The 26,811-nt window shown below is 41.7% G+C and overlaps 1 protein-coding gene across 2 annotated transcripts in view; it reads right to left on the reverse strand.

The window, feature by feature from the left end:
- The window catches only part of PIGN (phosphatidylinositol glycan anchor biosynthesis class N), a 453,184-nt gene that overhangs the window by 208,696 nt on the left and 217,677 nt on the right, over window positions 1-26,811 (reverse strand). For both annotated transcript variants that reach the window (XM_040353586.1, XM_040353585.1), the window contains exon 14: window positions 7,583-7,765. In XM_040353586.1, the coding sequence (XP_040209520.1) occupies window positions 7,583-7,765 (183 nt within the window). The remainder of the gene's footprint in view (window positions 1-7,582; window positions 7,766-26,811) is intronic.

Genomic DNA, 26,811 nt, shown 5'->3' on the forward strand with positions numbered 1-26,811 from the left:
CTTTCTCTGAAAACAGCCGAGATCTGTGTAAAAGTGGGTGGACTGCCTGTAATCTCGTGAGATATTGTGAGATTATGGTGCAGCCGAGTTCAAACAGTGAAACTAAAGTTTAAAAGAACATGTAATTAATGTTTTCAGACATGTGATAACACGTTTGTGTGTGTATATATATACACACACACACACACATATATATTGGATTTATATATATGTATACATATACAGCATATATGTATATATACGTGTATATATGTGTGTGTATACATATATATAAATACTGTATATATGTGTATGTGTATACATATATAAATACTGTATATACGCATGTATATATATATATATATATATATATATATATATATATATATACACACACACACGTGTTATATAGATACTGTGGGCCAGATCCACAGAAGAATTACACCGACGTATCTATTGATATGCCGCGTAATTTCAAAGTTCCTGCATCATATCTTTGTTTTGTATCTTATCTACAAAACATGATACGACTGCATCTGGGCTCGATCTGACTGGCGTTCGTCTTAGTACGCCGTCGGATCGTAGGTGCATTTTTCCGCCGGCCGCTAGGTGGCGTTTCCGTAGAATTCTACGTTGAATATGCAAATTAGATAGATACGGCAATCCACAAACGTACCTCCGGCCGGCGCATTTTTCTACGTCGTTTCCGTAAGGCTTTTTTCGGCATATAGTTATCCCTGCTATATGAGGCGTATCCTATGTTAAGTATGGCCATCGTTCCCGCGTCAAATTTTGAATTTTTTACGCCGTTTGCGTAAGTCGTTCGCGAATAGGGATTTGCGTAGCATGACGTCATTGTCGTAAACATTGGCTTGTTCCGGTTTATTTTCGAGCATGCGCACTGGGATACCCCCACGGACGGCGCATGCGCTGTTAAAAAAAACATAATTTACGTCGGGTCACGACGTATTAACATAAAACACGCCCCCATCACATACATTTGAATTGCGCGCCCTTACGCCGCCAAAGTTACACTACGCCGCCGTAACTTACGGCACAAATTCTTTGAGGATAAGGAAAATGTGCTGTAAGTTACGGCGGCGTAGTGTATCAGAGATACGCTACGCCGGACGTAGGAATGCGCTACGAGGATCTGGCCCTGTATGTGTATATATATATATATATATATATATATATATATACACATACACAGTATCTATATACACGTGTATATTGTTGTTAATATTAATTTTTAACCCACTGGTGTTGAAATTAGGAAGAAATAAGCCTTCTTCCTCTTATCACACCAGCTTCTCTCCCAGATTCTCCACCTCTGAGCTGGTGAATCTGGAAGGGAGATATTTCAGGTGAAGAGCTGTGAAATCTTCATATCACGGTTTATTAAACTGGCCGTTTGTGACAAAACATCCATGTGCTGTGATGTGAAGTGAAGAACATGTTCTCTGCTCCTTATCACAGTTTATTAAACCGGCAATGCTCTGTGATAAGCCGTGATCATCATGATCTCGGCTTATCACGGTTTATTAAACGTACACCTAAATGTGAGTTGCCTGTTCATATTTATTTGCTTTTAAATTGTTTTAAATTCTACACCCAGAGGCGCCTCTCCCCTTGGGTTTCTTTCTGCAGAATTGGAACATGGTTTCTGTTCCCCCTTGACGGCAGCCCTGAGTGTGAGACTCTTTTACTACCACCCCTCCTAGCCCCTGGACTTTTTACCCCTAGAGCTTGCACTCTCTTAATGTATATGTGTTGTGCATAAATCTACATGCATCATGATCTACATTGTTTAAAATACTGAGATACCCGTTGCTCTAATCTTTGCGCATTAACCTGTAAAAGCTTTTAAAGCATCACCTATGGAGATTATTAGGTGCTGTAATTTATTGCCATTTCACAGGTGCCTCTGATTTCAGCAAATATATAATGTTTGGAGGTTCGAAGTAATTTTCTTGCAATAAAGAAAAAATATTGGATTACATATGTGAAAATTTTCTAAATTGTCCTGGGCAGCAGGTGGTTAATAGCAACAGCGTATTTAGATGTGGTTTGTAGCTTGGTAGTTACAGTATTTGAAAAATGAATATCCAGTTGAGAGCCTCTAGTTTAGACAAATTATTGTTAAAAAACTAGACAATATAATTTATAACATAATTAGGTTATTTAAAGAATAAAGTAATTATTTACATGTATTACAATCTGCACACAACACATTGCAGTAAGTTGTCACTTGTTATCTGTAAGCGTGCAGGACTCACCCTTTGAACACACAGGATAAATAACAAATGGATGCAATTTACTTATGGCTTGGCAATTCTCCATTATAAATGACAGCAAACAATCCAGAAATAGCAACCCCTCATGATAATATAGCCTCTATTTAATTGGAACATGTAAATCAGTTCAAACAACTATACATTTAGGAAAAAAATATCCCATAAACAAACCGAATTTATGTAGGAATACTCAAAATATTTTAGTGGTGTATAAATGTGTAAAGATTTTTTTTTCTTTAAATGCTACTGATTTGGTATTACCAATTATTTCATTGTTACGGATTTGGAAGTCTGTCAGTAATGGTCAAGCATTACAAGAGAAAGAAAACGAATTCAAGTGTTCAACTTTTTTCAGGCTGCAAAACTGCAACATTATCAAATATGACACTGTTTAACCACTTCAATACTAGGCACTTTAACCTTCCTGCCCAAGCCAATGTTCAGATTTCAGCAGTATCACACTTTAAATGACAATTGTGCGGTCATGCAACTGTACCCAAATGAAAATGTTATCATTTTTTTTAGACAGATAGAGCTTTCTTTTGGTGGCCTAACCCTTTATTATTCCCCCCTCATCCCATACTGGCTGGGAGTTGGGAACTCACTGGTCTTAAGGCCTGAATATTCAGGGTTCTCTCCACCCTCCCCCCTCCGTTTACATTATGTTTAGCCCTTGGACAGGTTAATGAACACAGGCAGTCTGGGTTCAAGCAAAGCCTTTCAGTACTTGTTGGGGAATTATCTTATCTTATTTTATTTTTCTGTTCTTAGGGGGAAAGACTCTTTGGAAGTTGATCTATGGCCATTCCATGCCTATCTATAGACCTGGCTCTGTTACCCCTAATAAGAGGTATAACTAGCCTTGATTCTCATACCACAATTATTCCCTGTTTGTGGTTCAGGTGAAGGAATTGGTTTATCTGCCTGAAGCACTATAAGTTGACCTTACCCGTTCAATGCCCACTGTGGATTGCCATAGATCCCTGCGAAGTTCCTGAACCTTACCATAGGCCCAAACCCTTATGATATTGCTCCCTGTAGATCCTTTAGGACAAGATCCTTTGGGAATAGAACGAGTAAGATTGAAGAGGAGGAACACATTTAACTTTAACATGTTGTGCCTGGCTGTGTCCCCCTGGGGGCGTGAGCCTTCTATTATACTCTGACTCTGCTAAAGGATGTCAGATTCCATTATATTGTACCTTGTCAGTTTTTACATTTTACGTTTTTTTACATGGATGCATTTGCTATGTAGGCGTATTCCTTGTAATGTGTTCATGTCTGCTGTGTTGTTGGGATCACACCTCAGATCTCTCAGATTACTCTTACAACATTAGAGGCCTGATTCTGCAGCAACTGGTTGATAATTATGAAACCACTCCCATTAGACTCCGCACAGGGGCACAGAGGAACAAACAGTGATTTTTTTCAGAATAACTAAAGGTAGGAATCTGCAACAAAAAAGTTTGTTAAAATCCCTGCAATGTACATAGATCACCCAGAGGGGAATGTTTTTTTCTCAACAAAAGTGGAGTTGCTTAAAGCATTATCCGCTTTAAAGGTGAGTATTTTTTTTATGGTTACATTAAATCACAACAGAAAGGATGTTTTTACTGCATAAGATCTGATAGGCATGTTTTAAATTTGCTTCTGGTTTAAACTTTCCATCAATCATCAGATCAAGATCAAGCTGTCAAGACAAAATATAATAAATGTACAGTACAAGTTCTTTACTTATAATATTATTAAACATATCTGATTTCCAGAAGCAAAAATTTACATGAAGCCACGGCATTTTCGTTATAGAGGCATTCAATGCCAGGAGGTAGGGCTCTTTTTACCAAAACAAAAAAACGGAATAATGAAAATAGAAAATGGCAAATTTGCAGAGGAGCAATGAGGCTGACTCAACCATTTCTTTCTGGTCCTATAAATATAGCTTTGAGGCATCATATAGCGCATATTAAAGGGGTTGTAAAAGTTCGTCTTTTATTTTCTAAATTGGTTCCTTTAAGCTAGTGCATTGTTGGTTCACTTATATTTTCCTTTGATTTCCCTTCTAAATGTTGTTTTTCTTTGTTTGAATTTCTCACTTCCTGTTTCTCCTCAGTAAGCTTTCCACCATCATCCAAGCGGTGGAAAGTCATTTAGAACAGCTTACTGAACACCTTACTGAGGAGGAACAGGAAGTGAGAAATTCAGACAAAGAAAACAAAGAAAAAAAACATTTTGAAGGGAAATTGAAGGAAAAGGTAAGTGAACAATCAATGCACTAGCTTAATGTAACCTATTTAGAAAATAAAAAACGAACCTTTACAACCCCTCTAAGTGTTAGTATACCTGGGTTCTATCTCTATTCTTATCTCTACAAAAATGTAAAATAATCATCCTTGGTTCTCCATGAAACCTGAAACCTCTCTGGTTAAAGTGGCACAAAATACTGTACACAAACAATTTTGTTGCTCAGGAGAATGCTATGGTACTGCTCACAGTAAAATATATTTGTATAATTCAATCCTTTATTATATAATTTATACATTCTACATTCACTTTGCCACTATTCAAACCTGGCACTTCCTGTTTTTTCTCCAGTAACATCATACATACCTCCCAACGGTCCGCGATTTTGAGGGACTGTCCCTCATTCGGAACAAAGTCCCTCTTTCTCCCTCATTTTGGTCTGATTAGTATAGTTGGAATACACTACGTATCTATCAAAAAGTGTTTTACAGTGCTAAACCTTTAATCCAATTTCTAAATTGCTGCCTTTATTAAATCTAAAAGCCTGTATAAAGGAATACTAGTGGTAAAAAAAAGCACTTGTGGGTTTAACCAAGCATTTTTTTTGTACAATTCTCCTTTAAGGGGGCATGGCACAGTGTGTGTCCTATGCCTACATATCTTAAATAATATGTGTCCCTCATTCCCATTTCAGAAAGTTGGGAGGTATGATAATACCCCTAGCACACACTCCAAATTCACCTGCAAAGACAGTTTGCATTCACAAACTCGAAAAACACAAATTGCATGGACATTGCAAAGCCATTGCACAATGACCTCAGACACACGGAGGGGAGAATTAAGAAAGATGTTTGTGCTAAAAATGCACCAATTTCTATATGCCTGCTTATTTAGGACTTTATGTGACACATTGTTTAAAGTGGGGCATGGCAATTCATTCATTTTCCTGCATGGTGGCGAAAGCGTGCCAGATTCAAGTAGGTTTACTCCGTGTGTGCCAAGATTTTAGCACAAGTCGGAAGATATGTTTACTACAGTATTTACACCACTGTACATGGTACAAAAGGTAATATCTGCAGGAGATGATCTGGTGGAGGTGAGTCAAGTACAGCTTTTTAGGTGGAGGTGGGGTAGTCTTTCCTTAGTGAATTTTCAAGAATCGCCTAAAGGCAGACAGGGTAGGAGCTGATAGGACAAATTGGGGTAGGGAGTTCCAGAGGATGCAAGAGGTTCTTGAAAAGTCCTGGAGGTAGGCTTGGTAGAGGTAATAAAGGAGCTAAAGTGCAAAACGTCCTGGGAAGAGCAGAGAAGACAATTTTGGCGATATCTGCAGATGAGGTTGGTGATATAGCTAGGGGCGATGTTGTGGATGGCTTTGTATGTTGTGGTTAGTGTTTTGAATTTTACACATTGGACTAGTGGAAGCCAGTGAAAAGATTGGCGAAGAGGGGCAGTAGTCACAGATCGTTTACTAAGGTGTATAAGCCTGGCAGCAGCATTCATAATAGACTGAAGGGGGATAGCATGTGTAAAGGTAGGCCTGTGAGGAGGGAGTTGCCCTAGTCAAGGCAAGATATTATAACCAAGGAGTGAAAAAGTTGTTTTTTGTCATTAGTCAGGAAGGGGCGAATTCTGGAAATGTTGCGGAGGTTGAGGCAGGACGATTTAGCCAGTGATTTGATGTAGGGGCTGAAGGAGAGGTCAAAGTCTAGGATTAAAACTTGGCATGTGCGGAGGGACCAATGGTTGTGCAATTGATTTCAATAGTAAAGTCTTGGGAAAGGGATCGGGGAGGAGGAAATATTACAAGCTCAGTTTTAGAAAGATTGAGTTTAAGGAAGTGATATGACATCCATCCTTACATGTTGCTTTGTAAATATGTGAGGAATCCGAGGGTGTGAGCTGGGAAGTAGAGAGATATATCTGGGTGTCATCTGCATAGAGGTGGTACTGGAAGTCATGGGAGGTTATTAATCGGCCAAGGGAGAGGTGTAGAGAGAGAATAAGAGGGGCCCAAGCACAGAGCCTTGGAGTACCCCAACAGAAAGAGGAAGAGGAAGAGGAAGAGGAGTGGAGGAGATGGTGTTGTATTTGACATTGAAAATGCACCGAGATAGGTAAGAGGAGAACCAGGATAGAGCAGAGTCGAGGAGGCCAAGGGAGTGGAGTTTATTGAGAAGGAGCGGGTGGTCAACTGTGTCAAAGGCAGTGAAAAGGTCTAACAGTAGGAGTATGCAGTAATGGCCACTGGTTCTAGCAGTTAGTAGGTCATGAGTGAGTTTTTGTAGGGCAGTTTCTGTGGAATGTTGTGGGGAGGAAGCCAGACTGTAGGGAATAGAGGAGGTTGGTGTCAGTGAGGTAGTGACTCATATGGAGAAGGAAGATGGGTCTTAAGTTATTCATACAGGTGGAGTCCAGTGAGGGGTTTTTAAGTATGGGGGTAAACAGTGCATGTTTGAGTTAGGAGGGAAAGGTGCCAGAGCAGAGAGAGAGGTTGCAGTCGTGGGAAAGGTTGTTTAGGATAGAGCAGGAAGGGGGTCATAGTAATCGTGAGGGGGCAGGATCCAGGGGACAAAATGGTGAGGTGGGCCTCAGAAAGGGGTTTGGCAATATCATCAGTGGTAAAAGGGTCGAAGGAGGAAAAAATTAAGTGTGGTGTTGGACCCGGTATGTTGGTTGGAAGAGGCTGTGACTTTTCATGCAACTTGCTGTGACATGTGAAACAGAATGTCACATGACATGTCAAAACACATTTATTTCAATGAGTGCCATCTTAATTGCAGTGAGTCAAGTCGCAAATGAGTGCCATAGACTTCAATGTTAAAAATCACAAAAGTCGCAAGGAAGTAATATCTTTGCAACTTTGGCTACTCTGTATTGTAATGAATTGCCAAAGCCAAAGTTGCAAAACATCAAAGTTACATTAAAGTTGCATCAAGTTGCAAGCAAGTCGCAATGAAAAAACATACTGGCAGTTGCATGACTTTGGGGTTGCAGCAGTGTGAACCAAGCCCTAAAATCTGTAAAAAAAAAAAAAAAAACATTTTTGTAATATGCCGTTTTACCTCGTCATGGATTACAGTCGTCTGGACTATACTAGAATTTGTTTTCAAGGTTATTAAAATAACATATGAAATCCAGCCAGCGAAGCCCATCACAACACTAATGCCAAGAAAGAATCTGTCATAGGTATGATAATAGGTGAGTCCTCGTAAAGCCAAGTCCATCAGAGTCCTGCAGAGGTCCATCTATGAAGACAAAAGATAAAGCCATTTGTTAGGATGCAACACAAATATTGCTGGAAAAGTACATTTATATAGATAAGCAAGATAATTCACTGCTCCAACTTTGCTTGATATCAACTAGATTACAATCATGTTTTTTTTTAATCAGAATTACAAAAGGTCTGTGAAATCTACTCAAACTTACCAAAATTTCAAGACAAATTGTTTATCTGGCTGCTGCATAACTCTAGTTTCAATGAATGCTAGGATATGAAATCTTAAGGCTACTTTCACACTGAGGCACTTTGCAGACGCTATAGCGCTAAAAATAGCCCCTGCAAAGCTCCCTGAAAGCCCAAGGGCTTTCACACTGGAGTAGTGTGCTGGCAGGACGCTCAAAAAAGTCCTGCCAGCTGCATCTTTGAGGCGCTGTAAGAGCAGTGAATACACCGCTCCTAAAGCGCCAATGCCCTTTGAAATCAATGGGCAGCGTCGCCGATCCGCTGGCAAAGGGTCGCTGCAGCAGCACTTTGTGGACGGTTTTAACCTTTTTTCGGATGCTAGCAGGGGTTAAAAGCGCCCTGCTAATGGCTGAATAGCGTCGCAAAAATGACAGTAAATCGCCTCTCAAAATAGCGGCGCTTTACCGCCGATGGCGCACAGCTCCAATGTGAAAGTAGCCTCAGTCCTGCACAGTTGTACAGTCTTCTTTCCTCTACTAAAAACACTTAGGCCCCGTACACACGACCAAACATGTATGCTGAAACTGGTCCGCGGACCAGTTTCAGCATACATGTTCGGTCGTGTGTAGGCACGAGCGGGCAGAATTCCAGCAAACATTTGCCCGCCGGGCCTTTTCCCAGCGGACAAATATTCCTGGACTTGTTTTAAAACCGTCCGCTGGAATCCTGCCCGCTCGGACATGTTCGGTCGTCTGTACAGACCTACCGTACATGTCCGAGCGCCCGCCATCCCTCGCATGCGTCGAATGACTTCGACGCATGCGTGGAAGCATTTAAAAGGCAGGCCCGCCCACGTCGCCGCGTCATCGGCGCGGACACGCCCCGCGTATTGTTTACGCGTGGACTTCTGTACGATGGTTAGTACAGCCATCGTACAGAAGTTCCCGGGCAGACATGTACGGTGAAAACGGTCCGACGGACCGGTTTCATCGTACATGTTTGCCCGTGTGTACCCGGCCCTAGTCTAATTTCACTGTACACTTTGAGCTCCTCACAGTGTGAATTAGAAGCTGCAGCAAGTTTTATGGCTGGGGGACTTGCAGCATCATCTAGCCCTTTCCTCTCCAGCCTGACCCTTTCATTTAGGCCCCATTTACACGCTGAGGCTGGGTTCACATATGATGTGGCCGCGGTTTACAGCATGGGGTCCGGTGCGACCCTGTTCACCGATTCAGGTGTAAACCAGGTCTGAATTTTTTGAATTCACAGCTGAATTGGAACCAAAGACACACAGGACTCTTTTTAAATGTGGGCCGAGGCCGCCCTGGACCCAAGTAAACCGGCTTCATTGAGAGCCGGTCACACTGTCCTGTCATGCAAATTGCATGTGGAAAAACCTGCATCCAATTCGCATATGTGTGAACCAGGCCTGAGTGATTTTCCGCATTAAGCTCTAAAACGCTTAACAAGGAAAATCCCATTAATTTCAAAGGCCACTATTCAAATCTGAAGACCTGTACACACGGCCCAGAATCTCGTCAGGAAAAAAAACATTGGCCCAGATTCAAGAAGCACTTGCGCCCGCGCAACCATAGTTGCGCGGCGCAAGTGCTTACTTGCTCCGGTGTAACGAGTGCTCCTGATTCAGGAACCTCGTTACACCGAATGCAGCCTAGGATGTGATAAACATAAGCCTCCTTATGCCTTCACATCCCAGGCTGCATTCTTGCGTTGGCCGCTAGGGGGCGCGGCCTTTGTGATCGGCGTGTAGTATGCAAATGGCATACTACCACCGATTCACAAAAGTTGCGCGGGCCCTGCCTACGCAAGGTACGGAGTTTCCGTACGGCGCCTTTAGCATAAGGTTGCTCCTGCTAATAGCAGGCGGAGCCAATGCTAAAGTATAGCTGCGCCTCCCGCTCGCGACGTTCAAATTTAACGTCGTTTACGTAAGTGAACCGTGAATGGCGCTGGACGCCATTCACGTTCACTTACAAGCAAATGACGTCCTTGCGACGTCATTTGCCGCAATGCACGTCGGGAAAGTTTCCCGACGGAGCATGCGCTGTTCGCTCGGCGCGGGAGCGCGCCTAATTTAAATGATTCCCGCCCCCGGCGGGATCATTTACATTAGGCAGCCTTGCGCCCGGCTGCTTAGCATATTGCCCGTGCAATTTACAGAGCAACTGCTCCGTGAATCGCGGGCAAAGCGCAATATTTGCGTGGGCGCAGAGAAAAAAATTTGCTCTTTGCCCACGCAAATATTGCGCGATTCTACTTGAATCTGGGCCATTGTTTTTCCTGACGAGATTCTTGGCAAGAATCTCTTGCCGACACTCCATTCAAAAGAACCGCTGTTCTTTTGAATGGCACGAACACGGTGACGTCATCGATTACAATGAGCATGCGCTCGTCACATTTGATGCCATCACCGCCATCTTGCTACACCCTACCTATGCCTTGGAAGCTACTGCGCATGCGTCAAAGTCATTTCCAGCATGCGCGGGTTTCCACGGCGACAGGTAAGTATACACATGTTCGGGTTTCTCGGCAGGAAAACACTGCAGAGAATCACGACGGGAAAATGAAGAGCAGGTTCTCTATTTTTCTCGTCGAGATTCTGGGCAGTTTTCTTTTGACGAGAAACCTCAAAGCCTCGTACACACGCACGGTTTACTCTGAAAGAAAGCTCTGCCAGCAGTTTTCTTGCTGGTTCTTGTCGAGAAAACCGTGCGTGTGTACGAGGCTTAAGTGTTCTGTCGCCTGAAGCAAAACACCTGTTGCTCAAAAAAGTTCAAACAAAAGTAAGTGTGACAACCTAACTCTAGTAAAGGATTGTTCTGCTATAAAGTAATGTGTAATGCTGACACCTATTATTCCTTTATAAATGCATTACTAGTATATCTCAGTTAGTATGAACACCTTGCTGGGCTGTGAGGCTAACCTTTATGTATCCCTTTTTGTTTTTCTCTCAACTCTCTGTTCCCACAGTTGCAGGTCCTTCTACTAAACTTTCAATAAAAATGTATTGAAACTAAATGAAAAAAAGGACACAAGCTTCTTTTTGGCAGATTGAAGACATCTTGCTTGGGTCCCATAGACTTCAATAGGAACACCTGAAAATGTGCAACAAAAGCATTTTTTTCTCGCTTATTTTCTGCTCAAACAGCAGCTCTCCACCCCTAACCTCCTCCACCTCTCCTCCCCCTAGTACTTTCTATTGGCTAAACAAAAACCCCTGAATCTGTAAAACACTGTAATACATTTTTAAAAACGCTCAAATACTCTCAAATAAAAATGCCTGAATGTCACTCTGCTTGGGTGTGAATGTGGTATTATTGGATTTTAGTTCTTTCATACATAAAGGCTCAGAGTCACATAAGGGCATTATCTAGGGTGGTCTGCATGAAAATGTAGTATGCTTAGAACTCCCACTGCCTCCAGACTGACATCATCCAAATATAACATTTTGATATTTGCATAATTCTTCTTAAAAGGCAGCCCACTGCTTGGTTTAGGGCTGAGAGCTCTTGACAAAATACTGAGGAAAGGGGCAGTGAAATTTTTAGGAAGTTAGGTGTAAGTGTAAATGCCCAGCGATTATGTCACTGTGTTTAAAATAAGAGTATGGAATTATTACAATTATTTTTATGTGTTGACAGTGAGGATGAACCAGGGAAGGTAAGCATGGTATAACTCTACGATAGATGGCAGAGGAATCGGACATTAGCAAAACATTCTCCACAAAGATTTGTTTAAGTGGAAGACCTGTTCTCGGTTTGTGCCGCACAAGCTGACAGAAAGCAAAATGGATGAAATCCTCTGGAAATTTCATTACCATGTGTGACCAGGATCCATCCTTTCTGCGAACCATAATCACAGGGGATGAGACCTGGTGCTAATAGTTTGATCCGGAATTCCATCGGCAATCAATAGAATGGTGTTTACCATCTTCTCAGCCAGACAAAAAAAATTTGTTTCCCTGTCTGAAGAGTGTCATGTAAGGTGCATGTTTTGCAGACGTGGCGGCAATCCAAGAATGTGTGACACCAGTTCTGTGATTGATTCCTAAAGAGGCCTTTGCTGACTGTTTCCAGAAGCTTTCTGAACATTGCCAAAAGTGTGTTCTGAAGGATGGTGGTTATTTTGCTGGTTTTCTGATACCATTCACTGAACTTGTTAGACACACCTTATATATAAAGTATCTCACAAAAGTGAGTACACCCCTCCCATTTTTGTAAATATTTTATTATATATTTTTATGTGACAACACTGAAGAAATTACACTTTGCTACAATGTAAAGTAGTGAGTGTACAGCTTGTATAACCATGTAAGTTTGATGTACCCTCAAATTAACTCAACACAGCCATTAATGTCTAAATGGTTGGCAACAAAAGGGAGTACACCTGTCGTGGGTTGTGAAGAAATAATATATTCTATATTATTGGCAGAGATGCTAAAATTTAGCTTAGGCCTGCCTCAAAAACAGATGAACCATGATGTTGCAATAATTGGATCACCACTGAAAACAAGATAGATGAAAGAAAAGGACTTTTTGATCTCACATGTTTTCCAAATGTTCAATGGATTAGCCATCTGAAACTTCTTGTGTTGAAACAAGAGACTTCAGGAAACATTGGTGCCACCACACACAAAACCAAATGACAATACTCACCTGTTACTTTGAGTTCTAGATATCAAGGCCTTTGTTAAAAAGGAAGCCAGCGCAAATAATCCCATTGTTTCAAAACGTAAGATTACCCTTTAGGCAAAGCAGTCAGCGTTGATTCAGCTTTTCCCCATACAATGGCATCATTAACGCCTGGTTAATTCTACAACCAAGGGACAAGCAGAGTCATCTTCAAAACATCCTTTAAGCTGCTCAAAGTTCATCCTAACACTAATAGGTAGATTAAGTAAGTTAGGCCGGCTTATCAGTAGATAAGCCGACCTAACTCAGAATCTACGTCGACTTATGTTTAAGTGTATGCTCAAACAGAGATACGCTTAAACATATCTAAGATACGACGGCTTGCGCCGTCCTATCTTAGGTTGCAATATTTCGGATGGCCGCTAGGTTGCGCTTCCATTGCGGTCGGCGTAGAATATGTAAATTAGTAGATACGCCGATTCACGAACGTATGCCCGGCCGCCGCAGTACATCTACGCCGTTTCCGTAAGCCATTATCAGGCCTAAAGTTATTCCATCTATTAGATGGAATAGTAATGTTAAAATATGGCCGCCGTTCCCGCTTCGAGATTCAAAATGTTTACGTCGTTTGCCTAAGTCGTCCGCGAATAGCGATTTACGTCGTTTACGTCCACGTCAAAATCAATAGGCCCGTGCGGCGTACTTAGCCGCAATGCACCCTGGGAAATGTAGGCGCCCGGCGCATGCGCAGTAAAAGGGAAAAAAACGTCAGAAACGTAAGGTCAAGCCTTATTAACATAAAAGATGCCCCCCTTACACACATTTGATTTCAGCGCCCTTACGCCCGCCCCCTTTAGGCTACGCCACCGTAACTTAGCAGGCAAGTACATTGTGAATCATGTACTTGCCTAGCTAACTTATGGCGGCGTAGCCTAAACACGCTAAGCTACGCCGCTGTAAGTGTAGGCACATCTACCTGAATCTACCTAATAGTGTGGAAGATATGAATTTTGTGCTGTCAGGAATATTTTAAATCATGATTTTCGGTCACTGAGATGATTATAATTTTAGTATCTGATGACCTAAGAACTTTGTTATAAGAAAAATATATATTATATATAAGTAGTGATTTTATAAGTAGAAATGTTTTGAAAAGCTAATTAGCATTATGCAATACACCAAATTATGATTATAACTATATAAGACTGTAGCCTATGTTAGATTAACGCATACTCATCGGATATATCAGAATTATTCATTTATCCATATAGATAATCATTTTGTGTGATATTGATATTGATATATATATATATATAACCTGTGTCACTCCTAGACAACCAGTTTAACCACTTAAGACCCGGACCAAAATGCAGCTAAAGGACCTTGCCCCTTTTTGCGATTCGGCACTGCGCCGATTTAACTGACAATTGCGCGGTCGTGCGACGTGGCTCCCAAACAAAATTGGCGTCCTTTTTTTCCGACAAATAGAGCTTTCTTTTGGTGGTATTTGATCACCTCTATAAAAGGGATCACACGATCGATGACGGAGCCACAGTGAAGAACGGGGAAGCCGTGTTTACACACGGCTCTCCCCGTTCTTCAGCTCCTTGGATCGATCGCGGGACTCCAGTGGCGATCGGGTCCGCGAGTCCTGCGGTCACTGAGTTTCGGACCGGGTTGCGGGAGCGTGCCACGGTCGCACGCCCGCGACCCCACGGCTGGGCTTAAAGGACAACGTACATATACGTTGATGTGCCCAGCCGTGCCTTTCTGCTGACGTATATCGGCGTGAAGGGGTCCTTAATCCCTTCCCTACCGAGCATTGTCAAATGACGTCGGCAGGAACCCTCCCTCGATCCGGGTGGACGTCATGACGTCCTGTATTCCCGGCGTTCTAGGGCGCGCGCCCGCGGCACCACTGGTGACCGATGCGCAAGCCCGGCGCCCGCGATTGCCGGTGATCACGACAGGAGTGTGGATCTGTGTGAGTCCCCTCCCCCCTACAGTTAGAACACACTATAGGGAACATGTTAACCCCTTCAGCGCCCCCTAGTGGTTAACCCCTTCCCTGCCAGTCACATTTACACAGTAATCAGTGCATATTTATAGCACTAATCACTGTATAAATGTGATTGGTCTCAAAAACGTGTCAAAAGTGTCCGATGTGTTCGCCGCAATGTCCCGGTCACAATAAAAAATTGCAGATCGCCGCCATTACTAGTAAAAAAATGTATAAAATAAAAATGCCATAAATCTATCACCTATTTTGTAGACGCTATAACTTTTGCGCAAACCAATCGATATACGATTATTGCTTTTTTTTTTTTACCAAAAATATGTAGAAGAATACGTATCGGCCTAAACTGAGGAAAAAAATGTTTTTTTTTTTTAAATTGTGATATTTATTAAATAAAAAAGTAAAAAATTGTGTTTTTAAAAAAAAAAATTCGCTCTTTTGTTTATAGCGCAAAAAATAAAAACTGCAGAGATGATCAAATACCACCAAACGACAGCTCTATTTGTGAGGGGAAAAAACAAAGATTTAGTTTGGATACAGTGTTGCATGACCACGCAATTGTCATTCAAAGTGCAACAGCGCTAAAAACTAAAAATTGGTCTGGGCAGGAAGGGGGTGAAAATGCCCTGTATGGAAACGATATATACGTATACACAAAAAACATTAGTGTATGTAAATGAATCAAGATTATGCTGAGCGTATTTTATATAATACCGGTTACCAGAATACTCAAAGATATATTTTTCTTACCATTATACAAACTTATACACAGTATGAAAAATAGAATATATTGATTGAAGGGATAAACTCAAAAACACATGTGAGATACCTAGTGGTTGAAGGTGATCTTACCTCAAACTCACTGAGCTTCCTGGTGAGTAAATGATTAAGTCTTGCCTACCAATGAATAAGGAACACATACCTTTGGGTAGAGTTTATTATAATTTTTATGATCTCATTGTCTGAGATAGTATTTAGGACAAGAAAAATTTGACTCAAGAGAGACACACCGGGACACAGGGAGAGAGGGGGAGATGCAGCCACACACTCCCACACAGACTGACACTCTCAGATACTGAGATACACATGCACCATGCATCAATACATATCTTTTACATTCATGAAGATCCCTGAAGCCATTCTAACTCTGGTAACCAGTCATTCGGAACAGTAGCCATTTTGGAATGGGTAATTATGTCATTTTGATCTAAACTTGTGTTCATTTGTGTTCTCTAAAATATTGATGAATTGAATGTTATACAATTGATATTTTTTCTCCTGAATCAAAAACCGCCTTGCAGATTTTTCTCCTGAAGATTAAATTTTTCATTATATTTTTCCTTTTGCATAATTTCCATTTTATTGACAAAACAAATGCCTAATTTATTTCACATTGTTAACCACTTTCTTACCTGCAGTATAGTAACGGTTGGACATGTGAAATACAGACGTTCTGTTCAAATTGTCATTTTCACAAGGTTATTGATTCTACCGAAAAGTTATCATGGTGGTATTAAGTCAAAGGTACTACACGCACATTTTGTGGGCGTTTCTATGGATTTTTAAGACGTTCATGTAACGCAATCAATATTTTAATTTCATGTAAATATTTGTTTTTGTCAACCGATAAATGTAACTATTTTGTATGATCACAGATCTCTGTGAATAAGTTTCATATGTATAGACTGTGTCATAGATTGATTTTGCATCTTAAAGACATCCTCGTTGAAAAAATTACTCAATAATAAATACTGTGCAGGAAAACTGTCCTTAAAAAGCACAACACACCCCTAAGTGAAAATGTCCAAATTGGGCCCAAAGTGTCAATATTTTGTTTGACTAGTATTATTTTCCAGCACTGCCTTAACCCTCTTTGGAATGGAGCTCACTAGAGCTTCACAGGTTGCCACTGCTGTCCTCCTCCACTCCTCCATGACGACATCACAGAGCTGGTGGGTGTTAGAGACTTTGCGCTCCTTCACCTTCCGTTGGAGGATGCCACACAGGTGCTCAATAGGGTTTAAGTCTGGAGACAGGCTTGACCAGTCCATCACATTTACCCTCAGCTTCTTTAGCAAGGCAGTGGTTGTCTTGGAGGTGTGTTTGGGGTCGCTATCATGTTGGAATACTGCCCTTCGGCCCAGTCTCCAAAGGAAGGGGATCAAGCTCTGATTCAGTATGTCACAGTACATGATGGCATTCATGGTTCCCTCAAAGAAATGTAGCTCTACAGTGCTGGCAGCACTCATGCAGCCCCAGACCATGACACTCCTACCACCATGCTTGACTGTAGGCAAGGCACACTTGTCTTTGTACTCCTCACATGGTTGCCGTCACACATGCTTGACCCCATATGAACCAAATAGGTTTATCTTGGTCTCATCAGACTACAGGACATGGTTCCAGTAATCCATGTCCTTTGTCTGCTTGTCTTCAGCAAACTTTGTGCAAGCTTTCTTGTGCATCATCTTTCGAGGAGGCTTCCTTCTGGGATGACAGCCATGCAGACCAATTTTGATGCATGTGGCGTATGGTCTGAGCACTGACAGGCTGACCCCTTCAACCTCTGCAGCAATGCTGGAAGCAGTCATACGTCTATTTCCCAAAGACAACCTCTGGATAGGACGCTGAGAACGTGCACTCAATTTCTTTGGTCGACCATGGCGAGACCTGTTCTGAGTGTAACCTATCCTGGTGGACCACTATATGGTCTTGGCCACCGTGCTATAGCTTAGTTTCAGGGTCTTTGAAATCTTCTTATAGCCTAGGCCATCTTCATGTAGAGCAACAATGATTTTTTTCAGATCCTCCGAGTTCTTTGCCATGAGGTGCCATGTTGAACCTCCAGTGACGAGAGAGTGAGAGTGATATACAAAAACAAATCTCCTGCGTTCTGGTATTTTCGGGAAGTGCTATGGGGTGGTGCAGTTCAATTAAAAGTTATCTTCTAGAGTCTTGCAGCCCTCCTCAGAATCGTGGGAATTCATAGAACTATAAAGGAGAAAAAAAGAGCGGAGGGCGCACCAACCTAGTGTGATACTGATAGCTTAGCTGTAACATTGACTGTTGGTTCAAACGATTATTCATGTTCCACTGATGTTGCTGGATATCTGCTGCACTCATTTTAAAGCCTGATTTTAACTCCTATTTTGTGAGTATAACTATTGATTTTAATATTTGAATAAATTCATTTTATCAGTATCACACTAGGTTGGTGCGCCCTCCGCTCTTTTTTTCTCCTTTAGAGTGAGAGTGATAACACCAAATTTAACACACCTGCTACCCATCCACACTTGGGACCTTGTAACACTAATTAGTCACATGACTCCGGGGAGGGAAAAAGGCTAATTGGGTCCAATTTGGACATTTTCACTTGTTATCTCTTTTTAATGAGCTAAGTCTTATAGCTCTCTTCTGAACGGTTCCTCTGTTATAAGCCTGAGAACTCCTGACATTTTTTTTTACTTTTTAGACAAAAGCAGCCTGAATCTTTTGTAAAAGAAGGTTGTTAAAATAGAGTAGCAGAGAGCAGCTCCTATTACAAAACAGCTTTAAAAGTCTCTGCCTATGATGAGAGGGGGTGTGTGCCTTTCCTCCAATCAGCAATGTTAACTATCTTTGTATTAACCAGGAAGAGAACATCTTCTAACACAATCTGAACTTTCTAAACAGTATACAATTATGAACACAGCAGATATACACATAAAACCTATGTAGGGAGATTTGGTTCATCTCTGTGTTTCATCTGAGGCTGTTCACTTCACTGGGTGTATGGAGGGTTTACATCCACTTTAAATGTCATATCTTATCTCTTTGTCCAATGGTGTGTGTGTGTCTATCACTGCCTGGGCTTTTTTTTATATAACTATATACATATATACACATAATATGTATCAGTTACATTGTAAATGCCAAAAAAAATTATTTCTGTAGATTAGGCAAAAATATTACACACTCCATCTTTAATTGAAAGTTATCAGACAAATCCTCTTGTGGTATGCTTTGTGTAACATGTATGGGGTTGTGGAGCTTCTCTTCGTTGCTTGTGCACATATGGGACACATGGCTACCTTTGCACCTAAATTCATGTTTGCCTCAGGCATCACAAGCTAAACATATTCTTGCAGAATCATCACTGTGCATTGTATAGCCAGATGCATTCTTACTTCACTTGATCGATTTGCTGTCAAGAGAAACATTTGGCAACAGTTTGACTGCAATCCATCTTATCAGTCTGATTATGACAAGATCGACAAAACATCATCAAATGACATGACTACCATACTACATGGATAGTTCTGCTCACAGGTGAACCAACAAAAGTAACTATTATGTAAAACTCGCCCTTGTAGATTATTTAAAACCTGCAGATGGTAAAAGCATAGTTACTGGTTCTCAGTCTGCACTAATAATTGAATTTTCAAGGTTTTTAATACTTAGAATTTTCACCCTTAAGATTCCTTTCGCAAAGTTTTTGTAGGTGATGTACAATATCTAAAATATAAATTTGTTTAACATTTTCCAGCATGAAAGGATGGCTGGACTGTGTTATCCTATTACGCCAGCTTCCCTTAACTTTCTATGAGGAGCAATTTATTTGCAGTTCTGTGAAAGGAAAGATAAGCAGCGCACAGCATAAGCCAGACCTGGGAACTGTTTAGATAAATACTTTCTTGGCAAACAGCAATCTGTCTGCGCGCAGCATGTAGATGTTGCTGGGGTCTACAAATATCCGTACTGAACTATGCTCATTAAAGTGGTTGTGGATGTGGTTGTGGATTTTTACCTTAGATCGAAGCTCCCGCGGGGCCAGCAGTCCTGGCACACCGCTGTCACCGGCGACATGTCTTCCAGAGTTATTTCCGTGTTCACGGGCTCCAACGCTTATGATGTCACTCCCGTGCATGTACGTGGCAGCCGCCAGTGACGGCACCGCTACTGAAGAAACGGCTCAAGCGGGACATTTCTTCAGTGCGCATGTGCTGATGACATCAGCACAAGCGGATACAGTGAATATCTCCTTAACAGTACAAGTTTAGGAGCCTTATTATAGGCTTATTTGTAGATAAAAGCGGTGTAACAGCGTTTACAACCAATTTAATGGAAAACAATTCTCAAGATCATAATCATTTTGGTCCAGATTCTTGTAGTTTTCTGAGTGTTTGTAACTTTGTAAATTAAAGTGACATTAAAACATCAAACATGTTATACTTGCCTGCTCTGTGCAGTGGTTTTGCACAAAGCAGCCCTAATCCTCCTCTTCTCGGGTCACCCGTCGGTGCTCCTGGCTCCTCCTCCATGACTAGTGCACACAGAGCAAGGAGCTTGCAATGGGGGCACTGGTGCATTCTCGCTCCCCGACCCGGCCCGATGCATCCATAAGACACATAGAGCCACGGCTCAGCCCTGCCCCTCACTCTCTCCTCATTAGTTTACTGGTTGTGATTGACAGCAGTGGGAGCCAATGGTGCCCAATGCTGTTTCAGCCAATAAGGAGAGAGAGTCCTGGGACTGCCACGTCTCTCGTGCACATCGCTGGATCGAGAGGGGGCTAAGGTTTGTATTAGAGGGGCTGGGGGGGAGCAGCAGCCTTTACCATCACTTAAATTTCTACTTCACAATAGTAATTCCCTTGCATAGCAAGGATACAAACACTAAGGCTCCATTAACACTAGTGTGACTTATCATGCGACTTTGGACAGAAAGTCACATGACAAGTTGCAGCCCACTGATTTCAATGCCACCCATTCCATCTTTGAAAATGTTCCTGAACTACTTTGATGCAACTTTTTTGCCAGGGAGTGTAAAGTCCTATGAAAGTCTGCACTCGAAATCACACAACTTTGGAGACGCACTAGTGTGAACAAAGCCTTAGGGCTCATTTATCCTAATGATTTGCACATGGTAATACACATGGTACATGGTAATACACGTTGCACACATTGCAGTGCCACTTATTATGTAGTAAAGGCATGGGTGTTGCAGTACTGCAGAAAAGAGAATTAAGGAGACCAGCAGCACTGAGATACACAGTGCTTTTGCAAACTCTGTCATTCAGTTAAGTTGCATCTACTTTAACCACTTCAACACCAGGCACTTACACACCCTCCCTGCCCAAGCAAATTTTTAAGCTTTCAGCGCTGACACTACTTTGGTCCAACTTTGATCCTACTTTAGCCCATTGAATATCATTGAAGTCGGATTATCATTTTAACTGATCCGACTTTGGCATGTGACTTGTGCTCTGAGGGAAAAAAAAGAGCATAAAGTTTCCCCTCCAATACCATACCAAAAGGCTCTGGTATGGATTTTAAGGGGAAAGTTCAAACCAGACCTTTATCTGAGCATGCATCCCGGCAGGTCAGGAAAGGGGGTGGGGACGATCCCCCTTCTCCTGAAACCATACCAGGCCACATGCTCTCAACATGGGGGGGGGGGTAGGTGCTTTGGAGAAGGGGGCCCTGTGCCCCCCACACCTTGTTGATGGGGACAAGGGCCTCTTCCCGACAACCCTGGCCGTTGGTTGTCAGGGTCTGCGGGAAGGGGGTCCCCAGATTCCAGCTCCCCACCCTATGTGATTGAGTATGGGGTACATTGTACCCCTACCCATTTACCTAAAAAAAAGTGTAAAAAATAAAAACAGCACAGTAATTTATTAAAGCAGCTTCTGCGTCTCTTTTCCTTCTGATTTCTTCTCCCTCCAGTTCTTCTCCCTCCGTTGATCACATCTTCTCCAAGTTTTTCTCCCTCCGCCGATGTCTTTTCCGCTGCTGATTCTGCTCTCTCCGCTGTCTTCTCCCTCTGCTGGTTATCCTCTCTCCGCTGTCTTCTCCCTCTGCCAGGTCTCCCTCTTTCCACTGTGTTCTTCCTATGCCGGTCTCCTCTCTCTTCTACCTCTGTTCTTTCTATCCTCTCTCCTGCTGTAATGCTGGGTCCGCCGAGTGCCATTACTTAGATTGCCATGGGGCGTGTGATGTCATCTGGAGGCCCCGCCCCATGTGACATCACCGCCCCATCATGCCCCAATAAGCCCCCCACCCACAGACCCCGACAACAACCAGCAAGGGTTGTCGGAAAGAGGCCCTTGTCCCCATCAGCATGGGGACAGGTGCTTTAGGGTGGGGGGCACAGGGTGCATGGGCACCCCCCAATGTTGAGGGCATTTGGCCTGGCATGGTTCAGTGGGGGCCCCTCGCTCATCCCCACCCCCTTTTCTGACCTGCCGGGCTGCGTGCTCGGATAAGGTTCTGGTATTAAGTGTGAACCCAGCCTAATACACAGAAATTAAACAAATCCTCCTACAGAAGTTGTAACTCTTCTCTACAGCTTTTAAAAGTGCAGAATTTACACAGTTTTTCTGAGCATCAAGAGGCAAGGGGCAGGGATCTGATGTCACACACTGCACAGCTGAGTGGAGGGAAGGGCACAAACCCTCTACACAGTCTTATAGGGAAACATGTACAGTTGAGGCTGTCAATCACAAGCTGTGTGCTGGAGGCTCGCTCCCCTATCATCCTTGATTACCAGGGGTCAATACAACCTGGAGTCAATACAACCTATCAGAAATAATTCATGCAGTGGAATGAGACAGCAGACAGAAAACACATTGAATGCTTTGGATTGAGGCAGACACACTATAGGAGGATATGCTTTGTTCATTGTTTATGTCAGATGTTTACAACCATCTTAAGGACATGTGCCTAGAGGCATCCTGTCTTCTGTATATCTCTGTCGAAGAGAGAAAGTGAGGGGTGCTGTGCAGAACAACATATTGAATTGTTGTGTATTATATATGTTATGTGAAAATAAAGTGATGTGCTGGCTCTTTAACTTAACAATAAACTATACATAAAAGAATACAATTCAAATCATAATGCAGTTGTGTCTTATTATAACCTTTAAATACATCAATTACCAGACATCTAATTCACCCAGTGGTAGAATACTGGTTTATACTAATCTTCCAACTGTGCACTATTAATATACATCAATTATATGTGTGCATCAATTATGTGCATAACAAAGTCCATGAAGTGTTTGAAACTGCACATTAAACTCTTATGCCACCTACACACAACCATTTTTAATGATCTAAAAAAAAAAGGAACAGTAAGGAAAAAAATATGATTTCTCCAAAAAAAAAATGATTGCTCCACAACAGATACACATGTCCAGCTGCATCTCCCAGCACCAGGTGCTTGCCTCCAAAAGGCTTATCTCTACCTCACAACAATGCACAAATGAATAACAAGTATGCCACACTCTGGATCTGTAATTCACTATGTTTAAAGTGATATTAAATCCAAAACCAACAATGTAATATATTGCAGTTTACTAATCCTTTTTTTGGGCATTTTTTCCTCTGTTTTCACCTGGTAAATTGGCCGGTAACAAACCTCCTGTATTAGAGTGCCATCACTCTGGATGAAGGTGCACAAGGGCAACTTTGAACAGCAGCATTGTCAGCCTGGGGTAAGGGGAGGATGTACTAACAGATTTAGAGACACTAACAAATTGAATTTTTGGTTCAAAGAGGAGAGGAAAGGACGGGGGGGGGGGAAGGAGAAGAAAGAGGGAGAGACAAGGAAAGAAAAGAAAGACCGAAAAAGGAAAAAAGAGGAGTGGAAACACAAGGATAGCACTCACATGGGCCGCATCTGTAATAATTTTAGGGAAGAAACAATATCTAGCAGGTGGACATTGATGATCAGACTTTCAGGCCAAGGAAGTATGTTTAAAAAAATATTTAATAGCATATAAATTTACAAACAATAACACAGTATAATTTTACAGAAATTGACCACTGTACGTTCCTCAGAAGTCGCCAACGCACGTTTCGCCGTGGGGCTTCTTCAGGACGAAGACGAGGCGTACATGTTTAGCAGTAAAACAGAAAATTATATGACAGATGGTCCTTCAGCGGATGCATCCATGAGGCATATGGGGCACAAGTAGAAAAAGTCAAAGTCAACAATGAGCTTGAATAAAAGTTTTCATGAGCCAGGGATCTTGAAATGGCCAGTAGAGGTCGACACAAAGGTCCATAGGTTAGAAAACTAAGCGCCACAGAAAGATTGTGTATCTCAGGTAAACTATCCTGTATGATCCTGGGCCCACTGGGACAGCAGATAACAGCAGGACAACAGAGCACATAAAACCCTATCAGGGGGGGCCTTACTTAGCAGCACCACCGGTAGACAACAATGTTGAGGGTTATGTGGGGGCCATCGAGCTGAATACAGTATCGCGTCTGTGTCCCAGGGTGTGTCCCAGCGTGTTACCCCCGTGTACACCCTGGGACACAGACGCGATACTGTATTCAGCTCGATGGCCCCCACATAACCCTCAACATTGTTGTCTACCAGTGGTGCTGCTAAGTAAGGCCCCCCTAATAGGGTTTTATGTGCTCTGTTGTCCTGCTGTTATCTGCTGTCCCAGTGGGCCCAGGATCATACAGGATAGTTTACCTGAGATACACAATCTTTCTGTGGTGCTTAGTTTTCTAACCTATGGACCTTTGTGTCGACCTCTACTGGACATTTCAAGATCCCTGGCTCATGAAAACTTTTATTCAAGCTCATTGTTGACTTTGACTTTTTCTACTTGTGCCCCATATGCCTCATGGATGCATCCGCTGAAGGACCATCTGTCATATAATTTTCTGTTTTACTGCTAAACATGTACGCCTCGTCTTCGTCCTGAAGAAGCCCCACGGCGAAACGTGCGTTGGCGACTTCTGAGGAACGTACAGTGGTCAATTTCTGTAAAATTATACTGTGTTATTGTTTGTAAATTTATATGCTATTAAATATTTTGTTAAACATACTTCCTTGGCCTGAAAGTCTGATCATCAATGTCCACCTGCTAGATATTGTTTCTTCCCTAATACTAACAAATTGAAGCCAAACTTCAGCTCACACTGCAGTCAAAGGCTCATAAATATATAATGTAATCCAATACAGTAAATTAGTGATAATACATATCATAGAAAAAATGCAGAGACATCTCATAACATAAGCAAATGTGCAAACATATATCATAAAAGTGCTATAGTGCAAAATATATTATTTAATAATATAATATAAAAACGCAGTCCCAAAAATAATAAAGTGCTGTAGTGCAATACTTATCAAATTGTCGAAGGAAATATACCTCCACAAAAGTTCTTCTCAAACACTGTGCAACACTCTATGTGAATCCGTCACCACTCTCACTAAATTGAGCGCACCAAAAATACAGGCTGGTCAAGTTATAAACCAGCAAACGCTCAACAGCTCCAAATCCATTTTGCCTGGGGTTAAAGTGGAAGTCAACACTAACACTAAAATCTCTAAATCTACAGGCATCAACGATCTAAGACTAACCTAATCTAGCCCTGTAAAGAAGAAATCGCTCTATATACCTTTTTGGAAGCCGATCCGGTCTCCAGTGGCGGAAGCTTTGTAGAGGAGACAGCAGAAAAGAGCTGGGAAATTAATGTGAAGTGATGTCACCCATAGAGTTACCATGGGGCTCCCATTGTTGGCTGCCTCCTCTGCACCCGCCTCCACAGCAAAGCTGCCATTGACAGCAAATCATGGGACCAGAATGGATCGGCTTTAAAATGGTATGTAGCAAAGTGTAAAATGTAAAGGACACATGTCATTTCCATTAGTGTCTTCTTCCATGACGTTTCGTTCCCAAAATTCAAGACTTAGGCTATCTTTTAAAAGTGTGAGTTTATTCTTCAAGAAAGACAAGCAAAAAACAATGCTTACATAATGGCAGCTGGTAACACATAGTAAGATGGTTGCTTCAGAAGGAGGAATGAGGTGTCAGATGATATTATGGTACATCTTTCTTCAGGGTAGGCCTCCTACCCCCATCTTCCTAACTCGCTAGTCAAACCACATGGTTTTTTATACTATTCTTAAAGCTTAGCTAAGCATATTTACTTTCAGCATCGCTCCAAGGAAGGTGATGATGCTATTGTCACAAAAGTAACACCCACTTGTGTATATTAAGTAACATAACTCCACCCATTGTCCTGACATAGAACGTCAAAAATAGATGTAACGTACAGCAAATGACCTTCCTCTTATGCTCAACAACCTTCAAAATTAACATGTTTCAATGACGATGAAAGAAACTTTTATCACTTAAAATAGTAATAACCTCAAAATCTAACACAAAGGATTCGCCCTTATGGGACTTAAGATGAGGTGGACACCATTTGGCCAAATGTTGCCCACCTCATCTAAAGTCCCATAAAGGCGAATCCTTTGCTGCATATTACAGGGATGGAGGTGGGTCACCGGTGACACCGGACCATTTTTTTTTTTTTCAAAATGGTATGTATAGCGATTTCTTCTTTACAAGGCTAGATAGGTTGGTCTTAGATCATGGATGCCTGTATATTTACAGATTTTAGTGTTAGGGTGCACTTCTACTTTAAGTTTTCGTCACATTTTCCAAATTCAGCTATGAGCTTATTATTAGAAGAAAAGAAAGCTGGATGGCTGCACACCAATACAGAGATCCAAAATGCCTTAATTTGCCTTTAATTTCAATATTGGTGTGCAGCCCTCCGGATTTCTTTTTTTTTCTAATAGCTGTAGCTGTGAATGGACGAGCATCCTGCATGGATCATGCCATTGCAACCTGCATGGATAATGCCAACCATGGAACTACCTGCCTGAAGCTTGCATGTAACCCCTGTGCCTTTTTTTGGATTTCCTCCAGGTAATCCAGCTTCCTCACACACTCCAAAGACATGCTGGTAGGTTAATAGGCTCCTGTCTAAATTGACCCCAATATGTGCATGTATGAATGTGAGTTAGGGACCTTAGATTATAAGCTCCCTAAAGGCAGGGACTGATGTGAATCTACAATATATTAGTAAAAGTGTTGCGTAAACTAACAGCGCTATATAAGTATGCGCAATAAATAAATAAAAATAAAAGAGAACTTTCCATTACTTAAAATACAAAAGTAATACATTGTTTTTTTTTCAGACTAGTAAAACACTCTGTTGACAATATTATTTTTAACAATTATTTGTTCTTTTATATATTTGAATTTTTTTTTTTTACAATTATGATCAATGATAATCTTAGTACTACTATATATACTAAGTATTAATATTTTTTTGCAATTTATCCAATTTACTATGGCACCAAAATTATGTTTCTGGTACAAAATGCATTTGAAAAAAAAATGATGTTTTATTTATTATCTTAA

This window comes from Rana temporaria, chromosome 5 (genome assembly GCF_905171775.1).
Source record: "Rana temporaria chromosome 5, aRanTem1.1, whole genome shotgun sequence".
Lineage (NCBI taxonomy): Eukaryota > Metazoa > Chordata > Amphibia > Anura > Ranidae > Rana > Rana temporaria.